Source organism: Camelus dromedarius, chromosome 15 (assembly GCF_036321535.1).
Source record: "Camelus dromedarius isolate mCamDro1 chromosome 15, mCamDro1.pat, whole genome shotgun sequence".
NCBI lineage: Eukaryota > Metazoa > Chordata > Mammalia > Artiodactyla > Camelidae > Camelus > Camelus dromedarius.
Window position 1 is genome coordinate 57,013,841 of NC_087450.1, and position 17,823 is coordinate 57,031,663.

At 32.5% G+C, this 17,823-nt stretch overlaps 1 protein-coding gene across 4 annotated transcripts in view; it reads left to right on the forward strand.

Moving 5' to 3' along the window:
- ROCK2 (Rho associated coiled-coil containing protein kinase 2) overlaps positions 1-17,823 on the forward strand; it is a 123,889-nt gene that overhangs the window by 96,244 nt on the left and 9,822 nt on the right. For 3 of the 4 annotated variants that reach the window (XM_064494729.1, XM_031466579.2, XM_064494730.1), the window contains exons 18-33: positions 886-1,045; positions 2,804-2,964; positions 3,324-3,508; positions 5,543-5,612; positions 6,350-6,453; positions 6,620-6,806; positions 8,737-8,830; positions 8,925-9,019; positions 9,804-9,983; positions 10,503-10,671; positions 11,024-11,200; positions 12,880-12,950; positions 13,894-13,982; positions 14,440-14,518; positions 15,930-16,191; positions 16,279-16,492. In XM_064494729.1, the coding sequence (XP_064350799.1) occupies positions 886-1,045; positions 2,804-2,964; positions 3,324-3,508; positions 5,543-5,612; positions 6,350-6,453; positions 6,620-6,806; positions 8,737-8,830; positions 8,925-9,019; positions 9,804-9,983; positions 10,503-10,671; positions 11,024-11,200; positions 12,880-12,950; positions 13,894-13,982; positions 14,440-14,518; positions 15,930-16,191; positions 16,279-16,492 (2,297 nt within the window). The remainder of the gene's footprint in view (positions 1-885; positions 1,046-2,803; positions 2,965-3,323; positions 3,509-5,542; positions 5,613-6,349; positions 6,454-6,619; positions 6,807-8,736; positions 8,831-8,924; positions 9,020-9,803; positions 9,984-10,502; positions 10,672-11,023; positions 11,201-12,879; positions 12,951-13,893; positions 13,983-14,439; positions 14,519-15,929; positions 16,192-16,278; positions 16,493-17,823) is intronic. The other variant, XM_031466582.2, reaches the window with a different exon arrangement.

The following is a 17,823-nucleotide window of genomic DNA, read 5'->3' on the forward strand; positions in this document are numbered from 1 at the left end:
AGCAGCTAGGAATAGAAGTAGCTCAAACCAAGCGAATGGAAGAGCCCATCTGGAAGGAGACTGCTTAGAACAGCAGTTTTTCAGGGCAGAGCAGATTACTCTGTTGGTGGATGTGTAGTTTGAAAAAAATCATTTTCATTATTGAAAAACAAAAGAAATACCTGTATTTATAATATAATCGACAGAAAACAAAGAATTAGAAAATCTTTGGGGGTATGCAGAAAATAGACTGACTTCTGTTAAAGATTCTCAACTTGAAACAAGTCCCCTTTGTGGAAAATAAGGGTGAATAGTGGAGGGTCCTAAGGGTTTTGCTGTTTTTTTGTTTTTTGGGGGGTTGTTTTTGCTTTTTGTTTTTTGTTTTAAGACAGAACAAAGAGAAATTAGGTATGTTTTAAAAGTTTGAGAAATAATGATACAGGAAGAGGAGAAGCATATGGCTAAGGAACACTACCTCCAGAGAACACTAGCCTTTAAAGGGCAGCTGGGAGAAAACTTCACACTAGACAAAATGGATGAGAGCAGGATGGGGAGAGCCAAGTGGGTTCAGGGTGTGTCGAGGAAGTAGTTTTAAGTATAGCAGTGAGTTCAGACGAGATAAAGACTGAAAAATGTCTGTTGAATTTGATACTTAGATATCATTGGTCACTTTATTTAGATCAAGCAATCTCAACAAGGATCTCACAACAGAGTGGAGGTGTGGGAGATGGGTACAGTGGGGAGCGAACAGGTAGAGTACGTAGATTACTTTTACAAGAAGTTTGAATGAAGAGTGGAGGGAACATACTGAACATTATCAGTAAGCTTGTAAAAAAAACCTTTGTAAGTTTTGAAATTTTGAGCCAGTCTTTTCTGTTGATAGCTACCATTTAAAATCTTTAATAGGAGAAGAACAACATGGAAATAGATATGACATACCAACTCAAAGTTATACAGCAGAGCTTAGAACAGGAAGAAGCGGAACATAAGGCTACAAAAGCACGGCTGGCAGATAAAAATAAGATTTATGAATCCATTGAAGAGGCTAAGTCAGAAGCCATGAAAGGTATGCATTTTCATAAGTGGGTTCTCAGCAGCATTTTTATTAAGAATTAATTCTGTATTCAACTCTGATTTTGAAAAATGTTTTTAAAAACTGTTAGGGAAGCTTTTGTTTATTTATTTATTTGTTTGTTTGTTTGTTTATTTAATTTATTTTTTCCCCCCGTGAGGCAATAACCATTGATGCTCACATTTGGTTGATTATTTTTTAAAATTAGTTCATTTGTTTATAGGATATTCTCTGAACTGATGAAGATAAACCAATTCAACATAGTAATAGCTATTATTTTTTCAAATTCCTTTTTACAACACTAACATAAGATGTAGATGACTTTCATATTTTGCATGACTACACAAAACTTAAATTTTATAGGCAGTATTCAAGTCTGATATAACACCTTTGGTCTTTCCATTGTGTATTATTGCCTCCTTTGATTAAGAATGTGACTTACCAGTGAATTACTAGTTATTTGACCATGTCTAGTTACTTAACCTTTTTGTACCTTGAGTCTTGTAAAGGGACAATTACTGTATTAGGTTGTTGTGTAAACCAAATGCAATGATACATGAAAAGTGCTTAGAAATTTGGGCTATTTTTAGTAGTGTGTGAAGAATGGTTTCATTTTTTCACACTTTTGAAGACACTTCATTAAAAACTGAAAATTCATAGGTTTAATTTTTACCTAGTATAACTATATAATAAATGATAATTAGATGCTGAGTGTTAGGTATGAAGGAAAACGTAATTGAATTTGAATAGATTTTCTAATCAGTGTATCAAAAGGTAATCCTTTAACTGTGGTAACTTACAGTTCATATGAAATCACTTGACATTAGACATAAACTTTGCTTTTCACTTTGAAATTGAAAAAAGCTTTTAAAACCCTTTTCTGATTAATAAAACAAATTAAAATTTGTTGCAAATAATTTAGAAAATATAGGAAAGTGTAAAAGAGTAAGTAAAACTAATCACAGTCCTGCTAATCAGGGTATTTTGTGTGTTTTCTCAATTTTCTATACTGTTTTGCTTTTTTTCTTTTAAAAAATATTGTGAACATTTTGTTAGGTAATTGAAAATTTTCCTTAAGTAGTGAGCACTTATGAAGTGCTTGCCATATGCCAGGCAGCATTTAAGTACCACACCTGTGTTAACTCAAAATCTTTGCAAAATCCCTATGGGTGTATGTACTACTATCACCATTCTAGAGATAAGGAAACTGAGCCTCAGAGCAGTTAATTAAGTTCCTAGTCAAATAATTAGGAAGTGTCAGAGCCAGGGTTTGATTCCAGAGTCCTGGTTTTTTGCCAACTCCCTAAAGCATCATTTTCATCCTCTGCATAGTAATATGCTAACATGGAAAGAGGGCATAGGATCTACCTGGAATGTTTTTAGGTAAGAAGAGTAAAACTGAGAGGCACAGAGTAGCAGAAAAATAAAAGAAATATGTATGTAATAAGGTGTCTTTTAGAACCATATATAAAGGCAAAATTACTTTACTTTCATTAGAATGGATGTAATATTGCAGAATGTGGTAGATTTTTATACCCTGCAAATGAAACACCTAATTTTCAAACATGAAATTGTTGACATCTCAAGTACATTAATTAATTACGAATAGTGCTAAAAATATTAAATTTGAAATTCTAAAAATTGTTTTTAAGGTAGCATCATTTACTACAATTTTTATTAGCAATGTGTCATGTATTTGCTATACTTCTTTTGTTTGCAAAACCATAATTATGTCCATTTTTCTGTCAATAGAAATGGAGAAAAAGCTCTTGGAGGAAAGAACTTTAAAACAGAAAGTGGAGAACTTGTTGCTGGAGGCTGAGAAAAGATGTTCTATATTAGACTGTGACCTCAAACAGTCACAGCAGAAAATAAATGAACTCCTCAAACAAAAAGATGTGCTAAATGAGGATGTAAGTGTGAAGTTTACTAATAAATAATAATAAACTATTTAATGAATTATAGTAAACTAGGTTTATTTATAAAGGCTCAATGATGGTTTTATAATTAAGTTTTCTTGTATAGTAATATTCTATAATGTTTTAATTTTACTGAATCTGGATTATATACCAAATTAATCATAATTAAAAATTTTTAAATACCGTATTTTATTTTAAAAATATATCATGGAAAATCCCAAAAATATTTTACTGTGAAAAGAATTAACTGCATAAGGGCAAAAATCTGTTTTATATCATCACATTTACTGCCAGCTTCATGATAAAAATAAAAAAAATTTACTTACATACCAAGTACACACTTTATTTTTTAGGTTAGAAACTTGACATTAAAAATAGAGCAGGAAACTCAGAAGCGCTGCCTTACACAAAATGACTTGAAGATGCAAACACAGCAAGTTAACACACTAAAAATGTCAGAAAAGCAGTTAAAACAAGAAAATAATCATCTCATGGAAATGAAAATGAGTTTGGAAAAACAGAATGCTGAACTTCGAAAGTAAGTTAATTGCTTCAGACAAAGAATTCTAATGTGCATAACTATCCACATGTAAATTATGTTAACTTTAATTTATCTGGGGATTTTCTTCTTATCATTTTATTTTCTTGACCACGTTTTCTCTTTCTGTACAAGTAATGTGTTGAGTGGCCCTGTTGTCCTTCAAAAAGATTTTATTTGCTTCCCCAACAATTTTTTTCCTATTGCCACCTATTACGATTTAAGCGATAGAGTGTTGATGTTAGAGCAGAAGAAAACGTCCCGGATTTGCACTCTGTGTTCTTAAGATTCCGCCTCAGGACTGTCCTTCAAGCATATGTGCTTTTTGTTTATTCTTTCATTTCTGATACTTGGAAATGTTTGACTATTAAGCAAACACCATATAAATTGTTAAACTATTTTTTCAGGATATGCTCTAGTGCTCCATTTAACTGACTTAGAAAGTAGAAAACCCTACCACCTTTCCTTGCAGTTTCTTCTGTGTCTGTATTATTTCATTGTAACCATGTGCACATTACATGGTTACTTTCTGAAAAATAGTTTTCTTAAATACCTAAAAAATATTAAGTTTTTAAAGTTTCATATAATGAATGATAGCTCTTCAAGAAGATAATATTAAAATTACACTGGGGTTTGCTGCAAGTGTACTTAGCTGGTGATGATGAGACAATTTTAAAACTTATCTTTCATGTGTCATTATCACCTTTCTTTCACATTTTTGGCTCTGAGAAATAAGAATTATCATTCCTTAATAGTATACTCATCAATAATAAAATACAGAATTAACACAGATAAGTGACATTGAGTGATAATTTCCTTTTTATCCAGAAGTTGAAGGGCCAATGAGTAAACAAAACAATCAAATTATATTAAGTGAAAATAAGGTTAAAAGTCCTAGGTAATATAGAAACTGAAGATGATGTGATTAAATCATTTAATCTCTCTGAGTCTTTCTTGCTGTATACATTTTTTGAATATCCAAATAGTAGTAAAATATTTTCTCACTGAAATACTCTCACTGCAAAAATAAAGAGAAAAGACTATGAACTTTCCTTTATGAATGCAGATATATTTAGTCCCTCCAAAGGTACCATATCTTAATTTATTTATCCTCCCTCACCTTCTTCTGTGCCTATCATACATCTATATGACATATATAGGGTTGAGTTTTTAATAGATTTTATTTTGGTTTTTAGTTGTGTATGTTACATTGTTCTCCAACTTGCTTTTTTCTCCCTTAGCTTTGACTTGGAATAACTATAATATTTTTTTAAATAAGCCTAGACTTTATTTCAGCCCAACCTCTTAAATGAGTTGTTAGGCTCATTTTTTGTTTTATTTTTTCTTTTTTCTTTATTAAAGATGAAAATATGTTTAAAAAGTATACAAATGATGAGTGTAGAGCTCAGTGAAGTTTTACAAAGTATTCAAGTCTGAGCAGTTACTATTCGCATTTATGTATAAAAACCTACACTCCTTACCTCCCCACAGGCTCCCTCCTGGTCATTTCCTCTCTCATTCTAAGGTAACCCATTTTCAGGTGCTCTTCTAATTCTCTTACTCGGTTGGCATAAATGGCTGATCACAATGAATGTCTGAGAATACGTAATTTAGTGTTATTGGTTTAATATAGCACTATTTGATCTCAGAACATCTTTATACTCTTAAAAATTATCAAGGGCTCCAAAGAATTTTTGTGTATGTGAGTTATATCTAATGATATTTTTTGTGTTAGAAATTAAAACTGAGAAAATTTTAAAACACAAGCTCATATGAGCACACATTTCATTAGCTGTTGGAGTGATGACAGCATCATATGTCATGCAGCCCCATGAGACATCCATATACACTGAGAGAACTAAAGTTTTTTCAAAAAGCAATGATTCTTAGTATTATAAAGATAATTTGACTTCATGGATTCTGAAAAAGGGTCTCAGGTACTTTCAGGGGTTTCCTAGACCCCATTTCAAGAGTTACTGGCTTAATAGGTGTATAACTTATTTAAAGCCCTTTGATTCTATGTCCTCCCTACAGAGAACGCCAAGATGCAGATGGGCAAATGAAAGAGCTCCAAGACCAGCTTGAAGCAGAGCAGTATTTCTCAGTAAGTTCCAGACACATCACTTTGAAAATTGTTTTATTTGTACAATTTAAAAAATTTTGTTGCTTCAGAAAGAGGAGGCTGATTCTTGTCTTTAGAATATATTCTTATAGCAAACCCCATACAGAATTTTGGATGGAATGTTTTGTAAAACACACATAAAAAGAACATCTGGACAAAAGACTGTGGATAGTTTAATAGAAATCCATTATCATTGCTAGAAAAATAGTTCTAAGCACATACTCATACCTTATGAAGTTTATTAAAAGCATTGATTTTTGAAGGGAGAATATATTTTCATAATGAAAGAAATAAAATTGTCATTTTAATACTTGTACTTTTTGAGTTTTAAAATACAAAGTTGTAACTGCCGCTTCTGTTTTACTGATTTTAAGCCAACAAAATTTTCTTGTCTAAATTAGTAATATTTTTCTGTGCCTCTTCATTCATCCTACCAGCCTGTCATTTAATGAGAAATCTCACTGTGATATCCTATTGAAAATCATGGCCCTAACTTGTTAGCTGAATTTCTATTAGTTAATTGATTGATTATCAAAAATAGAAAAGCTCATTAAACTATTAATTTGTTAATGGGCTCAACATTACTTATATTATAAACATATTTGTATGTGCTCAGTTGGGCTTTTTGTCTGGATAGGTTTTGAAAACAGAAGTAATAGTTATGATGATGATGATGATGGTTATGATGATACTTGTTTCTATTATATTTTGCTCTGTAGACCCTCTATAAAACACAGGTTAGGGAACTTAAAGAAGAATGTGAAGAAAAGACCAAACTTTGTAAAGAATTACAGCAGAAGAAACAGGAATTACAGGATGAAAGGTAAGAACAAAACCCTTGTCTCTTTTGTTCACAGCCATGTTCCCTACTCCTCAAACAGCGCCTGCTGTACTGCAAATAAAAATTTGTTGATGAGGTACACTAGGAAAAACATTGACTCTGTAATGAAAATTAAACATTTAAATTTTATATTAACTCTGAAATATAGGGATTCCTTGGCTGCTCAGCTGGAGATCACCTTGACCAAAGCAGATTCTGAACAACTGGCTCGCTCAATTGCTGAAGAGCAGTATTCTGATTTGGAAAAAGAGAAGATCATGAAAGAGCTGGAGATCAAGGAGATGATGGCTAGACACAAACAGGAGCTCACTGAAAAAGATGCTACAATTGCATCTGTAAGTACAATTCTTGGTTCTTTTTTGTTGTAATTAAATTACTATATCATAAATCTTCCTTAGAAGTAGCAGGAAAGTAACATGGATCTAAGTGAAAAGCTTGTCTGTGCAGGGTACCAGGTGTTTGACCGAGTTAATAACCTCAGTGTTGTTTGGCAGCGAGAGGCTCAGAAAAGAACTTATAATGGCTTCATCTGTTGGTAAATTCATAGTTAAAGGACTATAGTGAGAGGAAAATATCAAAAGTAGAAAACAATTTAAATCATTTTTTTCTTGTTAAATCAGCCTTAGTTTGAAAGAATCTTGAAACTACATGAAGATAGTCATATGTAGGTTGAAAAAAAACTGCAACAAAAATTTCAAAGAGAAGTAAAATATCACGTAGTTGAGTTTGCCTTGTCAGTTAATCCAGATCTATTGAAATGCTACAGTAATTAAAAAGTTTGGTATTAGAACAGGGATATTTAGTCCTGTTCAGTGGAAATGAGTAGGGAGTCCAGAAGTAGATTTGTGCACATACAGGAACCTGGTGTATGATGGAAGTGGCAATATACAAATCAGTGGGAAAGGATACAAATTTTGGAATAATTGTATCTTTATGAGGTAAGGAATGAAATTAGATTCTCAGTATCTTTTACCACATACAAAAGTGAATTCTAGCTATCTTAAGAACCTAATATGAAAAATAAAAACTTTATTAGAATGAATCCAAAATTTACTCATAACAGATGATAACAAGTAAATTACAGGGCAAGGTATTTGTAATATACTTATTAAACAAGGGATTAGTACCCAGAATGTATGTGGAATCCTGCAATTCAACAAGAAAAAAAGTTAAACAATCCAAAAGAAAATTGGCCAAAAGAGAGAACCTGAAAATATGAGCAGATGCTTAACTTCACTGCTCTTAAGAAAAGGTTGGATAGAATAACTTTGAAATATTATTTCATATCCATCACATTGGCAAAAATTCAGTATCTGACCACTTTCAAATGTTTGAAGGATGTCTAGAAAATGACATTTTCTACTGTCAGGAGTGTAAATATAGTATGGCATAGTATAGTAATAGTATGGCAATTTTCAGTAAATTTTAAATATTCATATAATCCAAAGAAAGTCCACATTAAGATAAATGTGCTAGAGAAATTCAGGCACATTATTCCTAGCAGCATAAATGTTTGTAATAGCAAAAATTCAAATGTTATATTAATAGATGAATGAATGGATAAATGAAATGTAATAGAAGATAAAACTGTCAATTAAAATGAGTCAGTTGGGTCTTTATATATATCAGCAGTTTACTTCTTAATATAATGTTGAGTGAAAGCAACTACAGAAAGATGAATACAATATGATGCTGTTTATGAGAAGTTTAAAATCACATAAAACTGCATTGTATTGTTTCATGTGTGTATAATAAAAGTACACAGTCATGGATGGGAAGGATGAACACATAATTCACAATAAAATTTCCTTCAGGAAGGACAAAGAGGAATAGAATTTGGAGAGAATACCAGAGAATGTCAACTTTCTTAGTAAAATTTTATTTTCTGTGTGAAATGTTCTGAAAGAAAATTACAGTTTTAAAATTTGTTTATTCTGCATGATGGAACACAGAGCTTTGTTATAGTATTTGCCTTTTTTAGTTTATTAAATGTTTTTCTCATTTAAAATACTGCTAAGGATTTGTGAGAGAAGGGCAGTGTTTTTGGCTTTCTGGGGTGCATATGAAGTAAGCCTGTTAGGTTAGCAAAATTTTCATCAAGGGTGAAGTTTGGGAAGGTAGCACAAATGTGAGAAGTATAAAGGTAGATGTACTTAGGAAAACAGGATTCTTAACGTTCTAGGATATTTTCATTTTGAATAATTGCTTTATAACCTAAAAATCTGTAAATTAGGATATGATTATTTTTCCACTTTCATTTCCTAGCTTGAAGAAACTAATAGGACACTAACTAGTGATGTTGCCAATCTTGCAAATGAGAAAGAAGAGTTAAATAACAAATTGAAAGATGCCCAAGAGCGTATGTATTAACAAAGAATGAAGTTTATTTTCAATGTACTAGTGCTTGTCAGTTGCTGAACTCAGTATAATTTTTATATTTTTCTGTGTTTCAGAACTGTCAAGGTTGAAGGATGAAGAAATAAGTGCAGCAGCTATTAAAGCACAATTTGAGAAGCAGCTGTTAACAGAGAGAACACTCAAAACTCAAGTGTGTATAATATAAGCTCTGAATATGATTTTGAACTTTTTTTCAGTTTACCTCTTTTACATTTGTAGTGTTACAGGTTGGCTGTAGCAGTCACGGATTGCATCAGTATTTGTCAGTATTAATCAGATAGAATTATCTGAGCTTTACTGGGTGGGGAGAAGCTAAATTTGATTAACACTGTTGAGTTCAGTGTTTATTGAAGTTCTTAATTTTTTCATATGGAATCACATTCTTTCCTCATTTTTTATTATAATGTGGTAAGTTTTTCTGCTTTTAAGAGACTAGAGAATGACCATTTGCTGAGGGCCTGAAAAAGGATCACTCTGAAAAGGCACCTGTGATTACTGACCATCTCTCTTTCAGCCCTCATGACTTTATACACAGAGTGAATACTTGTGGGTCCAAGATGCTCTGCTTTGTGGTTGGACATGTTGCATTTTATTAAGGTGATACCAGTGTAAAGCTCTCTTCTTCTAGGATAAAAGATCTACCTAGTAAAAGTCTCTTGTAACTACACATGCATAGTGGTAGCAAGTGACATTAGAGTGAACCTGTAAATGTTTTAAATTACAGTTCTCAGAAAAACTGAGAACTAAAAGCTAAGAGTATTGGTTGGAAAAGAATAATGAGTAGTGAAGAAGGTGTATTTTTTAACATAGAAAATGTTTCTTTGTGGCACTGTGTGTAGGGAAGGAGGTTTTATAACTTGCTGTTGGTGAGTTATCAAGAAACCATCAACATAATTAATTTTATTTATTTACGTACTTATTTTTATGTCTTTAAGGCTGTGAATAAGTTGGCTGAGATCATGAATCGGAAAGAACCTGTCAAACGTGGTAGTGACACAGATGTGCGGAGAAAAGAGAAGGAGAATAGAAAGCTACATATGGAGCTTAAATCTGAACGTGAGAAGCTGACGCAGCAGATGATCAAGTATCAGAAAGAACTGAATGAAATGCAGGCTGTAAGAATACTTTTTGGACTCTAGGTTAAAGACTTCTTTTTAAAGAAGTAGAATCATTTTCATGTCTCTATGTATTTTATTGATTATGAAAGTTTCTATTAATAATTATAGTAACCTTTCCTTATCCAAGGGAGATATGTTCCAGGACCCCCAGTGGATGCCTGAAACCACGGATAATACTGAACCCTATACTTACTACGTTTTTCCTGTGCCGAGGGGTGGGTAGCATATACAATGTGGAAAAGCTGGACAAAGGGATGATTAACATCCTAGACGGGTCAGAACTGGGCAACGTGAGCTTTCATCACACTACTCAGAATGACGTGCAATTTAAAAGTTATGAATTATTTATTTCTAGAATTTTCCATTTAATATTTTCAGACTACGGTTGACCTCGGATAACTGAAACTGTGGAAAGTGAAACCTTGGATAAGGGAGGGACTACCGTATTACTGAACTAAGAAACAAAATTGAGATGTATGGCATCCAGTTAATTTAACATAATTCAATTTGTTGTAGCAAATAGCTGAAGAGAGCCAGATTCGAATTGAACTGCAGATGACCCTGGACAGTAAAGACAGTGACATTGAGCAGCTGCGGTCCCAGCTCCAAGCCTTGCATATTGGTCTGGATAGTTCCAGTATAGGCAGTGGACCAGGGGATGCTGAAGCAGATGATGGGTTCCCAGGTACAGATTTATTTTCAGCCCTTATGTTGATGTTTATTAAAGGTCTTTTGTCTAAAATATAAATCAGTTGATTATTTTAAGCCCTGTGACTGACTTTGCTCTTGAGGAAAAATGTTTGTCATTTCTTTAAGGGAAACCTACTCCTTAGAGTAGAGATTCAAATGACAAGTTTAAACTTACTTTATTTATTGATTTTTTCATGAAAGTTTTCATAAAAATGCAAAAATAACTTCTACATATTTAGTTATTTAAATTAGCTCTGTATATTATAGGCATCTCTCTTTTTAAGCTTTCATTTATTTTTTCTTAACTTCTTTCTGCATTCTTACTTCCTTTTATGTTGGGTGTTCAGTTCATATCACTCAGTCACACACTATGGAATCCATGTCATTCACCTACCAACGTTCCTCTACTTCTCTCAATATTGCCACTAAGCCTTCCAGTTCTCATATGCTTCTTGACTCTGATTCTGACTCAGAAGAAGAATCTGTGCATTATTTACCTATTTCAGCGGAACCTAATGGTACAGGTGATAGTCTGAAAATCTTTCCACCTCTGGGGTTTTTTCCCACTACCCTTAATTTCAGTCCTTTGGAAAAATTTTTGTAATATTAACTAATATTCACTAACTCTAACAAGTTGCTCAGATAACAAGTCCCAGTTAAAAAGAAACTGCTGCATGAACAAAGAATTTGATTTTTAAGGTATTTTGTTTCACATGGCACTGCTATTGCAATTGATTTATTTTGTCAACTTACAAGAAAAATGGAGCGGTACTTTATATCATTTAAGAATGTATGATTTCACTGCTTGTCTCGCCCATTTTTAACCAAGAAGAAATTCTTTCTAAAGTTTCATGTAAAGAGTGACAGAAAAAGCACGTAGACTGTTTTAGAGGATGTGTTTAGGTTCTCACTGAGTGCTTACCTAGTCAACATTGTGCTAAGCTTAAAAAAAAAGTACTTGATCCTTGTCCTGAAAGGACTTATAGTTTAAATGAAAAAAACCAGATGGAAGACCCATAAAATTATTAGGTTTAACACAAAGTTACTGTGAGTACGAAAAAAAGTTTAAGGTATATGCTACAGGAAATTGGTGTATAAGCAGTTGAATGTAAAGTAAAATTTAGTCTATTGGTTGAATTCAAAGTAACTATTTATTTACACTGTTGTCACATTTCCCAGTTATAGATCAGTATAAATCCCAGGTATAAATCATAAGTGATTGTATTTAAGTTGTTTTAGAGCTTAGCAATAAAATTACTTCACTCATACCCATATTGTTAGAGGTCATCTGATTAGTCCCTTAAACTGGTTTAGGACCGTGTCCAGACAGTTTGAGTATGAGTCTGTTTTTAATGACAGCATTTCTGTTCATAGAGTCTGGAAGGTTACTGATGTGAGAGTATAGGCCCTGGAGTCAGAGACCTGTCCCTGTGTGAGCTTTCTGTGGGGTTGCTGTGAAGATTAAAGAAAGCTCATGTAAAGCATCTAGCTCTGTTCAGACACATAGCGTATGTTAAATAAGTGATAACTACTTTTTTTATTAGAATAACTTCTAAAATGCTATTTCACTTAATTACTTCATAAAAATATACTGATCAAATACCACTAGAACAAATTCTAAGGATTGAGTTTCCTCTGTTGAACTAGAATTTTATGGCTTCTAATATTTTGGAATTTAGGAATCTTTTGGTTATATTGCTGCTTATTAGCCAGATTTGATCTGCAATTTATACAATTTTATTTTGTTTTATTATAGCCATTCTAAAAGTATATTTTCTCTGAACACATAAGTACTCACTTGCAATGTTTCCTCTTCAAAGAAGATGTGCACTGTATCTGTAGTTAGACCTTCTTCCAAAGGGAAAAATAAAGGATTCTAACACAGGTGTGCAAATGAGAATAGAGAGCTGCTTCTCTTCTTTGCAACTTTTCTGCAGAATTTTGCAAATGCATGAATTTAATCAATGGGGCATTTGACTTTGTAAACTACAGAATATGTATTTCCAATGTGATATAACTTGGATTTTGTTTGCATTGCATAACTTGCTTGATTCTGCATTATTACTATATTTTAGATAATGTGTACAATGATAAATTCTGAAGGGCATATTTGTTTTGTGACTTTAATATTAAATTTTTATTAAATTCCTCTTTTTTAAGGAACCTTACTATATTTATCCTCATATCTTGTGCTTATTCATAGAATCAAGACTAGAAGGTTGGCTTTCATTGCCTGTGCGAAACAACACTAAGAAATTTGGATGGGTTAAAAAGGTAATTGGTACTTCTGAAAATGGTTTTGCTTTTGGCTTAACTACAGCCATATCACTTTTGTAATTATAAGGTAGATATATATGTATAACTAGAACTTTTAAGCACGTAAAACTTGTTTGTACTTTCTGATTTGGCATGACATAATTTTATGTATCTTTGTAAAAAAAAAAAAACAAACTTTCATCATTAACATGTTATTAATAATAAAGCAGGTTTTGTTGTTAGGAAAATAGAAGCCTGTTGATCTTGGTGCCTTTGCTGTTTCAGTGGGAAAACAACTTTGGCTCTAATGGAAAGACCCACTTACTTCTTTTCCTGTTACTATGATTAGTGGTATTATGATGTTTACTTTTTGGATAAGGGTCTTTAGGTTGCCGTAACAAAATGCCACAGACTGAGTAACTTATGAACAACAGAAATTTATTTCTCACAGTTCTGGAGGCTAAAAGTCCAAGATCACGGTGCCAGCTTGTTGGGGTTCTGGTGAAGGCCTTCCAGGTTGCAGACTTCTTGCTCTGTCCTCATGGTGGAAAGAGGGGGGATTTCTCTGGAACCTCTTATTCAAGCTATAGCAACAAGGCTCTATGCCATTGGATCCTGAAGCTAAATCAGTCCAAAAAATGCTTGAATTTTATTTCTTCCCCAGTTTGCTTATTTAAAATATATATGGGAGTGGAGAGTATAGCTCAGTGGTAGAATGCATGCTTAGCATACACAAGGTCCTGGTTCAATCCCCAGCACCTCCAAAAAAAGTAAAATACATACAAACAAAATTTACTGTTATTTTGAGGAAGAGTTTTTTACAAATACATTAAGATAACTTTTTAGGTATTTAAGTATTTTAAATGATTTTTATTGCTAATATAGACTTTATTTTCAAAGGAAATAAGATATATATTAACTTTAATCATTGCTTAATTCCTTTCCTCCCTCTTTTTAACAGTATGTGATTGTAAGTAGTAAGAAGATCCTTTTCTATGACAGTGAACAAGATAAAGAACAATCTAATCCTTACATGGTTTTAGATATAGAGTAAGTATTTTTATTAGAATATTTAGGAACTTCATCTTTTAAAGTGTAAGGTAGCACTGTGACCTTTTTGTCAAATTAGTGTAATTTATTAGTCATATGGTATATGGATATACTCACGTAGTATGCTCCCATACTGTACATACAGTATCTCCTATACGATCATTACATTTTCTTACATTTGCTTAATACAGATGAAAGTCTGGGATATAGAGTTGGCTAAAATATCTTTATTTCATGGGTCTTCACTGTGTTGGTTTCTGAAACTAATTAGAAAATTTCTGACTTACTGGAAATTCCTCAAAATCTCAAGAAGTGATTAAATTTATAGAGCAAGATATTCTCTGACTTTCTAACAAGGGCCAAAGTAGTCAATTTTAATTTCTGACGTAAGTATAGGGTAACTAATATAATTTGATCCTTTGTAATATTTTATTCCTTTCTTAAAAATCTTTTATAGCAAATTATTTCATGTACGACCAGTTACACAGACAGATGTATATAGAGCAGATGCTAAAGAAATTCCAAGGATATTCCAGGTAAACACAGTTTGTCTTGCGATTGGTTTGCTTTGTTGTTTTTTTCACCTTTATATAGTCTCAGCATGACATGACATAACAAATTTCTTTATTCTTGGGCCTTTTTAAGATTATCTTTCAATTTTAGTCCCATGTAAAATGGTTCGTTCTTTTGCGACTTTCCTGTTTGAATGCATCTTAATTCTTCTCCACGTTTTACTTGTTAAATTAAAGTCTGTAGTGTGTTTATATCATATTTCTAGCCTTTGCTATCCTTTTGCTCAAGATTGGTTATAACGTTTTTTAAGCATGAACTTTGGTTTTATGCTTAACTCTCTAGAAAGTTAAAAAAGTTGCTTTGTAAAGTTAAATATTGCACCCAGTATCCCTTTTACTTCCAATTTTAAAGTGAAGCCAAATTCTTCCCATTATTACTTCCATTTTAAAATCAGTCAAACCAACAATTAGTTATTGGATTCCTTCTGCGTAAAAGCCATTGTGTTTGGTGTACTGTGGGGAAGTTGGCTGCTTATCTTCTGGATGCTTATACTGTTTATTTGGAGTGAATTAAACATCCTTTCCTCTTTTCTTTCTTCCTCAATTCTCCAAATACAAATCTTTTCAATTAAAGCTGTATTTGCAGTTATCTCCCAGTTCTGTTTTGAGAATCATAAAATACCCATTCATAAAATTGCTGTATCTCTTCAGTTTTATTTTGAACACTCCTGCCCAGAAAAACTTTTTGACCCTCGTCAAGTACAGATTTACCTTATGCTGGCCTATTGTGATAAAATTGCTAAAACAGAGGAAGATAGCATGGAGAAAATAAGGAAGCTCTGTTTGAACAGGATCAGTTCTTTTGAAATGTGAACCAAAGTGACTAATGACTTTTCTCATATGTGCTCTTGATTAGGACCTACTAACATTTTGAATGCCAGATGCATTTTCTTCTCATTGAATAGCTTAGGCTAATTCCTTTTTTTTTTAAGATACATTATTGGTTTAATTATTTGCCAGAATTTCCCCATATCTATTATTTACTTCTGTGTTAAAATGTTAGGCACTGTGTGATTAATTTTGGTTTAGTTCATTTTTTTTTTTAAATTGAGTTATAGTCAGTTTACAATGTTGTGCCAGTTTTTGGTGTACAGCATAGTTTTTCGGTCATAAATGAATGTACATATATTCGTTTTCATATTCTTTTTCACCATGAGCTACTACAAGATCTTGACTATATTTTCATGTGCTATACAGTATAAACTTGTTCATCTATTCTATATATACCTGTCAGTATCTATAAATCTCGAACTCCCAGTCTGTCCTTACCCGCGTCCCCCCACCACTAGGCTAATTTCATTTATACTATAAGAATTATTACATACAAAATAACTTATGTTTGAAAATCGTTGATTGTTCTTTTTGGTGTTTCTAGATTTTGTATGCCAATGAAGGAGAAAGTAAGAAGGAACAAGAATTTCCAGTGGAGCCAGTGGGAGAAAAGTCAAATTACATTTGCCACAAAGGACATGAATTTATTCCCACTCTCTATCATTTCCCAACCAACTGTGAGGCATGTATGAAGCCATTATGGCATATGTTTAAACCTCCTCCTGCTTTAGAGTGCCGTCGCTGCCATATTAAATGTCATAAAGATCACATGGATAAAAAGGAGGAAATTATAGCACCTTGCAAAGGTAAATAGTAAATTACCTGCTCCATCAGTATGATTTATGTTCAGATCATTTTAAACATACTAATTTTTTTCAAATATTTCTTTATAGTGTATTATGATATTTCATCGGCAAAGAACCTATTGTTATTAGCAAATTCTACAGAAGAGCAGCAAAAGTGGGTTAGTCGGCTAGTGAAAAAAATACCTAAAAAGCCTCCAGCTCCAGACCCTTTTGCACGGTCCTCTCCTAGAACTTCAATGAAGATACAACAAAACCAGTCTATTAGACGGCCAAGTCGACAGCTTGCCCCGAACAAACCAAGGTAATAAATGCAAACGTTAAAAATTAAAGTGTTTTTAAAAATATTTTGCTACTTATGCTCAAATTACAAACTTTCCTAGCTACAGTTGTCCTTTGCTTGGTATTTTCATGATCTCTGGAATACCAGATGTTTGAAACTATTTCAGTGTTCATGTCTCGTTCATTGATACAGATGGATGTAATAGAAATTTTTTTTTTAAAGTAGTTTAATTTATTTATTTTAGGGTTTTTTTGTGTGTGGGGGGGGGAGGGAGGTAATTATGTTTATTTATTTATTTACTTTTTTAAGAGGAGGTATGGGGGATTGAACCCAGGACCTTGTTCATGTTAAGCATGAGCTCTACCCTTTTGAGCTATGACCTCCTCCCTAATAGAAATTTACTTACTCAATCACACACATATATAAAAATCAACCAAAAATATATAAAGGGCTCATTTTGTCATGTTTATATATATAATTACAATATTTTAGGATTTTATAAGCACATTGACTTAATTGATTATAGTAGATAGGATGCACACACAGGCCTTTAAGTGTCAGGTACACGCATTGTTTTCCAATATTGCAAGCCTCTTAAACCTCTTATGTTAGATGACTTGAGGTCAGGACTGAAATCTTAAGTCTTAATTCAAATCTGTAAGTTTAAAATAATACCTTGTCTAGGATTTAAAGAGCAATGTAGATAAGCTTTAAAAATTCAAATGTTAATTAATGGGTATCATGGGCATTTCTTGCAATTGAAGTGGTGTTGGAAATATGGAGTAAGTTTAGAGATGATTATTATTGCACAAAAACATTTTGGTGGGGCCATTTTCAAATAACTACATTATAATAATTTTTTATTCAGAATAACCATTTCATGGCTTACTAGCTAATGCAGTATTTATAAATACATATTGGTATTCATTGAAATGAGCGTGAAGATTTGGTTAGCTAAAGAGTAAAGTATACACTTAGATCCAGGATCTAATTTCAGGTGTCCTTTTTGTTCCCTAACATAGGATGTTCAGTATATGAGTAACAATGTGCATTGGCTGTATTACCAGAAATCTTTGCATTCTAACCACATCTTATATGAAACTTTTCTTGAAACTAATATCTCAAGGAAATAATCTAAAATGACAAAGGTAGAATTAGTGTTTCAACAGTGAAAATGTTTTGAGTTTTCGTGTGAGGTATGATAAAATTAAATACTATAGAATTAGCGATTATATGAGAGTAATTCAACTGAAGAAACTCAAAGAATTCAGAGATGCCAAAGGTCCTTCCATGTACCTTATGCAAGACATCTAAAAGTTAAATTTTATATTATTAATATTGTAGAACAATTA